General features: G+C 35.6%; 2 protein-coding genes across 4 annotated transcripts; both read left to right on the forward strand.

Moving 5' to 3' along the window:
• The first annotated feature begins 997 nt into the window (after positions 1–997).
• LOC100690617 (chemokine XC receptor 1) lies at positions 998–4,698 on the forward strand. 3 transcript variants are annotated; one of them, XM_003437831.4, is made up of 2 exons: positions 998–1,140; positions 3,017–4,698. In XM_003437831.4, exon 2 carries the CDS (start codon positions 3,029–3,031, stop codon positions 4,070–4,072), a length of 1,044 nt encoding a protein of 347 aa, XP_003437879.1. In that variant the 5' UTR covers positions 998–1,140; positions 3,017–3,028; the 3' UTR covers positions 4,073–4,698. The 3 variants fall into 3 exon arrangements, with proteins under 3 accessions (XP_003437879.1, XP_019203450.1, XP_019203451.1); XM_019347905.2 differs by having other exon boundaries at positions 1,098–1,140; positions 2,984–4,698; XM_019347906.2 differs by having other exon boundaries at positions 1,115–1,140; positions 3,021–4,698.
• Positions 4,699–5,417: 719 nt separating this feature from the next.
• On the forward strand, positions 5,418–8,931 carry LOC102075590 (chemokine XC receptor 1). The gene is made up of 3 exons (XM_005476496.3): positions 5,418–5,601; positions 5,771–7,164; positions 7,802–8,931. The coding sequence occupies exon 2, from the start codon at positions 5,781–5,783 to the stop codon at positions 6,801–6,803; it is 1,023 nt and encodes a 340-aa protein (XP_005476553.1). The 5' UTR covers positions 5,418–5,601; positions 5,771–5,780; the 3' UTR covers positions 6,804–7,164; positions 7,802–8,931.
• The last annotated feature ends 1,418 nt before the right edge of the window (positions 8,932–10,349 follow it).

A 10,349-nucleotide genomic window follows, 5' to 3' on the forward strand; every position in this document is an offset into this window, starting at 1 on the left:
TAATACTGGATATACACGATACACTATATAAAATAAATGCAATGTAAAAGAGAAAGCTTAATACAGTCTAATACTGGATATACACGATACACTATATAAAATAAATGCAATGTAAAACCGTTTAAGAGTTCAAATTCATAATAGAAAGTAAAAAATTAGTGCAGGGAATTCAAAACCAGTTGTTAGAATTCAATAACGTAAGAATTTGATGGCTACTTAAATAAAGGGACCATTTCACGTAAAAAATCCAAGCTAAATAAAAGGATTACAAAACAACTGACTAACATTAAATATCTGGGGTACTCAAAGAGGTCTGAATCAGAATTTATTTGGAAAAAAAAAAGCTCTTGTTGTTAGTTCAGCAGTCTCATAAGGATAAAAACACCAAAGTGACCACAGACACAAACAAGCACGCACAAAATCAGTGTGCATTTATTCACATTATTGACTTTTCTGTCCTAGTTACTGCTCAGACTCTTCTTAACACTCAGCATCTGGGTAGGTAGGTTAAATAACAGCCATGAAGTGACATCAAATGTCATTTGTGTTTACTAAGGGTTACATATTAATAAATTAGACACATACTTCTGTCCATCCATCCATCCATTCTCTTCCGATTATCTGATTATCATGGTCGCGAGGAGGCTGGAGCTTGTCCCAGCTACAGTAGAAGGACAGGCAGGCTACACCCTGGACAGGTCGCCAGTCTCACGCAGGGCCAACAGACAGACAGACAAACATTCCCATTCCCATTCTCACCATTCTCACAATTTAGAATCATCCGGCTAAGCTAACACCAATACCTGAATGTCTATTTATTGTAAAAGGACTATCTTTGATGAATTGGAAAATTGATTTGGCATCTCTTCCCTATCGGCTCTTTTCATTGTCTTTGATTTATCTGCAGTAATGAAAGTTTCTCAATAAACAGTTACAGGTAGAACACACATTTACAAATGAAACCTGTACACACCCCTAAGTGTTTTCATTTACAGGAAACATGCATACAAAGTCCTACAATCACTGCTTATTGGATAATGCTTAGTTTCTGTTCACCTTTGTGATATTCAAAACCACCCTCACCAACCTTTCACTAACAACCTTGCTGAGGACCCTGGTGTGCAGACCCCCTTTCTGCAGGTACAGTATAGTTTGATTTTCTTTCACTTCAGTCAAAGTCTAAGGTTGACTTTGCTAAGAGTGACATTAAAGTTTAGAGTGCTGTGTACAGGTTCAATCAGTGTTTACAGAGTGGGAAGATTTTTCAGGCGTGAGTGCTATTGCAGATTTGTGCACACATTTTGATTAATTTGTGCATTTGATTTAATGAAAACCTGGACACTGATTAAGGAAACTATGGAGAAAATTGAAAACAATGACACACAACAGCACTTTGTGCACTGCACACAATGACTGTATGTAGCCTTTTTGTGGCTTTCCCCCCTTTACGATCAATAATGCTATCTTAAATTCACTGAACAAATTCAGTTGCATTGACATAAATATATCTAGAACTTCTACATAGAACTCTAAGTTTTAATTAGAATGTTTTCAAATAAATTCTACTTATTACTTAGAATGGATTTTTGCAAAAAAATACTCAAGCTAGCAACACACAACAACTTCCTTTTTCTCAAATTACAAAACCTCTTGGAGTAGCTTGTCTTTATTCTGTGTGGTAAGGTAATATTTACTTAGAGTTACTAACTTTACACCCCAATTCTAATATGATTAATTGCACTTTCTACATGATACTTCTTGTGTTAACATAAGCCTTATGTCATAAGGCTTTCATAAAACATGAAATTAGAGATGCTTTTAAACAACAGGCCATCTAATAACCATACCAATCCTGATTACTTGCAATATTCCAACATTTACATATTGATCAACATTAAAGATGCACTGATTTTCTTAGTCAATTCCAATTTCAAATTTTTTGTAAGTGTGTCCTCTCAGTAACAATTTTTCATGTTCCAGTTTTATTTCTAAAACCTGTACTTGACGGCATAAACAAACAAAATTCAACTTTGTGTCTTCACTCACAGTGAGGAGAGCTTCCATGGTAATGACACATTAGTATGCACCTGTGAGTATCTGTGCACAACTGAATGACACGTGGAATGAAATTCACAGTCAGACATATGGGAGGCTGACTTACTGGTCAGGACAGAGAACTCTGAAAATCAGATGACTCCTCTTCCTTACTGGTCGATTAGTGCATCTCTAATTACCAATTAGTCAATCAAACTTTAAACAAAATCACCTTTTGTGTATATGCCTAATAATCTGATAAGAAAACTGAAAAATATACCAAGTAAAAATAAGAAATAGCAAAACAGCTAAAAATATGAGCTAAAATATAGAAAATAAACTTAAATAATATAGTCTATATATATTATTTTCTTTTGCTTTCTAATTGCTCTCCATAGTGCGTAATCAGTCAAAAGTCAGGGTGAAAAGGTAAAGTAGGTTTTGGTTTATGTTTAAAGCTTTGAGCCCTTCGTCTTCTCTAAGGTCCTCTGCCAGACTGTCAGGCAATTCAAAATGTGCTGTACCTTCCCAACCTGCAATGTTTCTCCAAGCCGGTTTGTACCCACTGCAATAACTAAATATACACAAAAGTGTCTCAGTCACAAACAGTCCTTGATTAATTTTTACTTGCTAGCTGCTAAGTTTGCTGCATTTCTTCTTTGATGTTTTCTTTGATAAAATCCTGTCAAAAAAACACAAATCAGTGCATAGAATATACTACAGAAATAAAACTGTTTAAGGTCATAAATATAAATAACTTTTAAAATGTATTCTTGGTTAAATATTATAATAGAGAGTAAGTGAGAAAAGTGAGATATGCATCTAAATACAGAGTCAAAAAACATTAGCTAATATTTGTTAGATAGCCTTGTCTAACAAAGGTTTATAAAATTATAATTCCTTAAGTAAGACTGTGAAATTTGACCTGCTTGATTTACCTGTCTAACAGCCTTTTTTTTAAAACTTCTCTTTATGCTGGAAGAAAGTGGATACAATGGATTCCGTAGATACTGCCAGCACCAGCCTTGACTCAACCCCGTACACCTATGATTATGACTACGATGAACTCTGCAACAAAACAGGTGTCATCCAATTTGGAGCGATCTTCACTCCAGTGTTTTTCTCGATTGTGGTGATCCTCAGCATCTTTGGCAACATCCTGGTCCTCGTGGTGTTGGTCAAGTTTGAGAATTTGAAATCCCTCACCAACACCTTCATCCTGAATCTGGCTGTATCAGATCTCTTCTTCACAGCTTCTCTGCCCTTCTGGGCTTACTACAACATGCACGGATGGACCTTAGGGGAGCATGCATGCAAAATAGTGAACTTTATCTTCTGCCTTGGATTCTACAGCAGCGGTATCCTCCTCATCCTGATGACTGCTCACCGCTATATAGCTGTTATAAATCCTCTGTCTGACATTGTTTCCACCACAGGCTATTACAGTATTGTAGCATCTGCGGTCATTTGGGTCGTTAGCATCCTGGTTTCCAGTCTAGCTTTCGCTGCCAGCAAAGTTGCAGAGTCAAAGTACTGTGTATATGCAGATTCTTTTTGGAGCTTGTGGGGAATCTACCAGCAAAACATTCTCTTTATAATTACCTCAGTGGTATTCATGTTTTGCTACACTCATATCATGTGCAGGTTGCTTCATCCTGTGCAAAGAAGACGAAACAAAACTTTGAAACTAATTTTTATTCTCATGGTTGTTTTCCTTATTGGATGGGTACCTTACAATTTAGTGATATTTCTGCAGTCATTTTCCTACTGGCCAAGAGAAAGTGACTCATTAGCGGAAGATTGTCAATATAGCAAAAACCTGGATTATGCGCTTGAGATTACTCGACTTTTTGCCTTTTCACAATGCTGCCTTAACCCTGTGTTTTATGTGTTTGTGGGGGTTAAATTCAAAACCCATTTGAAGAAAATGCTAAAGAGCTTGGGCCGCAAAAAAAACAACAACAGTTTTCGCAAGAGACAAAGCCGGCCCACAATAACATCGGTAACAAGTGGTGAAGAGTTTTCAGAGGCACCTTGATATTGTAAAAACCAGAACTAATACATCTTATTCATTAACAGAGTTGATTCTCAAAGTGTCTCAAAAGGATTTCATTGTTCTTTGAATCTGGGATCACCTGGGAATTAACTGCCAACATGTTTTTCCAAAATGATTTTCCACAATGTTGGTGCTTTTTACATCCATTTTCTGACTCTTCTTGAAAATTACTGATCAGTAACATATATCAATGCAACACGACTACTGATGTTCATCAGGTTATTGCTTGCCATTTATTATTCAGCTGAATATGTATATATTATGTATATATTAACATTTGCTAAATAACATTAAATAAAAAATAAAATGCCAAAAATGGGCTGAGCAACATAACCTGTTACTTACAATGCTGCATCTTTGTGAAACTGCAGTTGGTTTCCTAATGTCTTTAGCCATCAGTGGTCAAAGCATGCACACATATTCAAGAGGTTTATTGTCATCATAAACATCATAATGAAGTGCAGTCTATATGATTTTAAACCAGAAGAGCTGGTTTGATGGTCTCAGAAACTTTTTGAGATATCTGGGATTAAGATATATTTTTTGGAGTTTACAGATAATGGTATAAAAAAAAAAAAAAAAGCACAAATTGAAATGAATGGCAGTTACTAATAACAGAAACCGACTTTTTAATGCAAAGTCTGAGTAGAACATTATAGAGCTGTTCATCCTGCCAAACCTATGATAGTAACTCAAACAGCCTCGTTCAGATGATGGGATCATAAAGACTTCAAGTTGTTCTGGGGTTGGAGTGCAGTCGTATCATTTACTGGAAGGTGCAACTGAAACAAGAAGAATAGAAAAGTGGGAAACTTCTGTTTAACATCGATGGTGTGTAATATGTTGTAATATTTTGTAATATGTTGTAATATATTTTGTTTAATCAAGTTTGCTTCATGTACTTATCTGTGGTTATAGTTTCTGACCAAACTCTTCTATGATAAAGAACCTTTTATTGCTGTAGCAATTTCATTTGTGTTTTGATCTGCTGATTATGCTGTACATAGTATTACAGATATATCTGTGTCACTTTGGTTATCCATGATAAATTTCACGATCACTTTGGGAGCACTTAAAAAAATATATGTTTCCAGTTTTCAGCCAAACATAACTTCTTCCCAACAGAGTATTGGGAATACTGCTTATTTTCATATTCTAATATCATCAGCATTATTCTTTTGCTTTACAAAATAATAAACAAAAGAAGACACACAGTTATTTTTGTGTTAGTTTTGGCTAGAGCTGCATGCTTGTAGTCTGTTACATGTTTAATAAAAGTATGGAAAAAATATTAAAATATACTTTTAATTTTATTTAAGTTGGATTTTCAGTGCAGAAAAACAAGTTGCCCATTGTTTTTGGCATGTTTTTTTTTTGTTTGTTAAGACAGCCTCTCTGACTTAATGTGAAACAAAAAGAGGAACTGTTAGTTTAGTCAAGACCATCACAGCTATCTGACCAGAGCTGACCAGAGTGCAATTCAACACCAGACTTGACAGCTGATTTTTGAGGTAAGTTGCTGTATTTTTTTCTCCTAAGTTGGACTTCACTGCTCCCAGTTACTAACATAATATACAAAGATTAAAACTAAAATGAAGAATTTCTGTTATTTTATAGAGAACTGCTCAAATAACTTCTTTAATTACATTGTAAAAATCTAGTTTTTTGTTTGTTTTCTAGAAAATTGACAATGGAAAACAACTTTGCAATGAGTGACCATGGATGGAGTGATGCTGCATATCTTTGTGGGACTGACTTTTCAAATATCAAGGGTCCCCTTTTCATCTTGATCTTCATCCTCAGTGTCATAGGCAATGGTCTCCTCTTATGTGTTCTTTTCATCTATGAGAAACTGAAAAGTATCACAAATATTTTCATCCTGAACCTGGTCTGCTCTGATTTGATCTTCACCATCACACTTCCATTTTGGGCCGTTGATCATTTACACCACTGGGTCTTTGGGGACTTTGCCTGCAAATTCCTGACTGCTGCATACTTTGTTGGGCTGTACAGCAGTGTCATTCTGCTGACTGCCATGACAGTGGATCGTTTCATTACCGTGGTGCTGCACAAACGGCTGAGCAATTATGCTATAAGGCAGAGATGTGGAGTTGGTGCCTGTATAGCTGCCTGGGTCATCAGCATCTCAGCATCCCTGCGTGATGCAATGACAGTAAAAGTGGGAGACTGGGACAATGTTACCTATTGCGAGGATGAATCTGATGACAAGCTTGGACATTATCTCCAAGTGTCACTGCTATTCTTCCTCCCATTTGCCATCATTATTTTCTGCTATTCTGCCATCCTCAAGACAGTTTTACAAGCTTTAAACAGAAAGAAGCACAGGGCTGTAGCTGTGCTGTTGTGTATTGTTGCAGCCTTCTTCATTTGCTGGGGGCCATACCATATTATGCTTTTAATTACATCTCTTTATAAACCGATAGGTTGTAAGGCACAGGAATGGTTAGAATTTGCCTACCATATTTGTGAAATGCTTGCCTATTCTCACTGCTGTATGAACCCTCTGCTATATATGCTCTCACAGAAGACGCGAAAGCATCTGTTGAATCTTTTGCGCTGTGAAAAACTGTGCAGGAAGAACAGGGAGAGAGACACAGCTCTCAGTTCTGTTAGTCAGAAAGCAGTTTTCATAGCTGCGAGTTCTGCTATAAACTTGGAACTGCACAACGATCGGTTAAACAGCCACTTGTGAAGTTAAACATCGATTCAATCTGTAAATATTCGTATTTAATTTGACATCTTTTATATGTTCTCCTGAAATCAAATACAAATTACATGCATTTTTTAATTTTAATGTGCCAAGTAAAAGTAAAATGTATGTGTGTAAGAATCTGTACTTTTCTACTGCACTTTTACTAGCAATGCTGTTTTTGTAAAAAATAAAATGTTGCTGAAATCCAGTGAAGCTGTTTTCACTTCTCTATTCTCTCTACACATGTCATGATAGGCTAGATGGAAAAAATGCAATGAAAGCAAATTTCTGTGGTCATATTAGTATGAAGTGTAAGTGTATTAACATAATCACTGAGGGAAACACAGAGTGCATACACAAGGTAGGCTCTTCTTGACTGTTTTTCTCTTTTGAATTAGATGATAAAACTCATGAGAAATGATTCATGTAATAATAAAATATTAATATTTATTATTTATTATAATAACAAAAATAAATTATTATTCATTTATTATTAACAGTAATAAATATGTGACAGAAATATAGGAAATGTAAGGAAATGTAGGAATATGGAGTGGAATTTGATATTACTGCGATATGAATTAACCAGAGAATATTAAATAAAACTTCAGTGCTGTTATGCAAGCAACATTATATGTTGTGACCATTTTCTTCACTGGTTCACAATAACCGATGTGGACTTGCATTATGTGCCATTCATCGATTTCTGATGTCATATCATTCTGATTAAACATTTTTTTTTAAATTGTTTATTTTGAGATGAAATTCAGTATCTTCTGTTTTTTATTCCATATTCTTGTTTTTACATTTAATTTTTCCTGAATGCTGTTGAAGGCATGAATATTATGCTGTTCAACTTTATGATCATTGGGCTAGGGTTAGGGTTAGATTATCTTGACTAACATATTTGTAACAAAATGCATTAATTATGTTACTATATATAAATAAAAAAAACATCTTCATGGTAAATGATTCTTTTTTTTTCATTTCCTCAACAGTACTTTCATCACAAGACCTAAACAAGTAAATCATGGCCTTGGACAGTGACAGTTATGATTACATACACTTTAATGAGACTCTAAGCAGCGAGACCGAGTATGACATTAAGATATCAGAACTTCACTATCCTGCTGCTGTCGCCACTCTCGTCTTCTGCATCAGTCTGCCTGCAAACAGCTTCCTGCTGTGGGTCCTCCGGACGGAACGAGCTTGGAAGATCACATCGGATATTTTACTTCTGCAACTCACAGTTTCTAACCTCTGCTTCACTGTGACATTGCCTTTTGCAGCCTGTAATGCACTCCATGGGTGGGTCTTTGGAGAGTGGACCTGTGGAGTAGCTGCAGGGATTTATTATCTGGGACTGTTCACCGCCGTGGTGATCCTCACTGCCATGTCTTTGCATTGTTATGTTACTGTGGTTCAGCCTTGGTGCTTGTCTGCACAGGCCTTAAGAAAATATGGAGTTCTCATAGGTAGCATTGTGATGTGGCTGGTGTGTGCTGCTGCAAGCATTAAACTGGCTGTGAGTGGTAGAGTCATCGAATTCGCTGACCTGAAAGTGTGTGTAAATTTGGTGGAGTCACTAACCATGAAACTCATCGACCTCTACACACAGATTTTTCTTTTCTTTCTCATTCCTGTCCTTATCACTTCATTCTGTTATGTTCACATGTGGATAATGGCAAAGCAGGGCAGGATAAACAGCCAACAACTGCCTTCAAAATTGATTTTAGGCGTAACTGTCAGTACTTTTCTATGCTTGGCTCCTTACAGCATCCACATGTTTATACAGTCCTTGCTACTATTGGATTTTTATGAGTACACACATGAACTGATATATGCATTGCACTATGCTTGGTTGATCATTCATCCCATCACTCACATCTACTGCTGCTTTATCCCTTTGGTGCATTTAATAGGAGTACAAAGGTTTAGGAGGTATCTTCCCATGCCGTGCAGTACATTATATCTGTGCAGAGATGAGACTAAAACTGACAGTCCAATGGCATTCATCCTTCTCCAAAATGCAGAAGAAATTTGAATTTACTGTACAATGCATGCATTAGGATGAGATGGGTAGATGCTTGAGAAGTTATTAGATAAATTAGCTGAACTTAATATAGTACAAGCAACAGTAACAACAACAAAAAGTGGGCGGCACCAATTAATGATAGAGTCTGACTTTTGTTGATGCCAAAGGGGTGTACCACAAAGCAAGATTAATGGCTTAGTGAGTTTTATGTTACAAAAGTGACTTCTTTTTTTTTACCTGGCTAAATCACCATGGTAACATGTTGAATACACAACCAGTGAAAGTTGATAACCACCTTTGTAATACTAATTATGTCCCACTGTGGTTTTGTTTTGTTGAGCCAGGTAAGACAAAGAAAGCCAACATTCTCCTAGTATACATCTTTGGTACAGAGTGGTTCAAAATGGCAAATAGATAAAAAATAGCTCAATTAGTCAAGCTTTATAGAAAGACAAATGCTACATCTGGTGTTTCATGCACAGAAAATTCAGGGTGTTCTGTGGTTAGACTGGGATTCTACCAGTTACTGCGAAGGTGTCCATCATATAAAGAGAAACAGAAGTGACAATTTCAGTTTGACATTGTGTAATGTGTTGTGTTTCAATACGTTTTCTTAATGTTTTTAACTGTGTTATATACTTTCTGATCAGAATCTTCTATTTTATACTTGTACTACTCCAAAATGATCAGTTGATTATACTGTACATCGTATTAGTGATACTGTAGATTGGTCACTATGATTACATGTGTTACATTTTATGTTGTCAAAGAAATCACTTTCAAAGTTATTTTTTATACATTTGATATTATGATTATTTTCACATTTTAGTTCATGTAAAGTGTTCTCAATGCATTTGATTTAAAAAAAAAATTAACTTTTTTATCTTGTGGAAGTTTATTTAATATGAAAGCGATACATTTTAATATTTTCTTAACAACATATTTTCTTTTTCAACAAGCGAGCAACTAGCAAATAAATAAGCAAATTCCACTTTGACCTGTTGACTTGTGAGGTTGATTTTCTCTTTCTAATCATGTTGGACAAAATTCCCGGTGCAGATCAGTTAGAGTGTAGTGTGAAGAAGCCTGCGATAACTCACTTAGCATGATAATAGAAAAGGCTCAACGATTGATCCAGCATGTTAACAGCTTCCATGTTCAGTTCAACAAAGCAGGCAAGTTCAGCAGGTGCAGACTCAGCCAGCAGATTAGCATGTATGAAAAACAAACAACAACAACAACAACAACAAAAAAAAAAAATTGGTTGCTGAACGTCCTTAATTTAACCAGTTTAACCACTAATACAACATCTTAAGTCTTCATAACCATGTTAGAGTTAACCACGTCACACAAATGCTCAAACCTTTTAATTCAGACTTGAATTAAATTGAATCAATATGTTATATTTTTTGTCACCTATAAAATCTTTGGATGAAAAGGAAACCCATCTTGATGACTCAGAAGCTACACATTCATTAATTATATTCACTGAAAAATAAAATCAGTGTTTT

This window comes from Oreochromis niloticus, linkage group LG18 (genome assembly GCF_001858045.2).
Source record: "Oreochromis niloticus isolate F11D_XX linkage group LG18, O_niloticus_UMD_NMBU, whole genome shotgun sequence".
Taxonomy (NCBI): domain Eukaryota; kingdom Metazoa; phylum Chordata; class Actinopteri; order Cichliformes; family Cichlidae; genus Oreochromis; species Oreochromis niloticus.

Excerpts from the sequence above, each read along its gene's own strand:
- LOC102075590 (XM_005476496.3), top strand. The coding sequence starts at position 5,781 with ATGGAAAACAACTTTGCAATGAGTGACCATGGATGGAGTGATGCTGCA.
- LOC100690617 (XM_003437831.4), top strand. The coding sequence starts at position 3,029 with ATGGATTCCGTAGATACTGCCAGCACCAGCCTTGACTCAACCCCGTAC.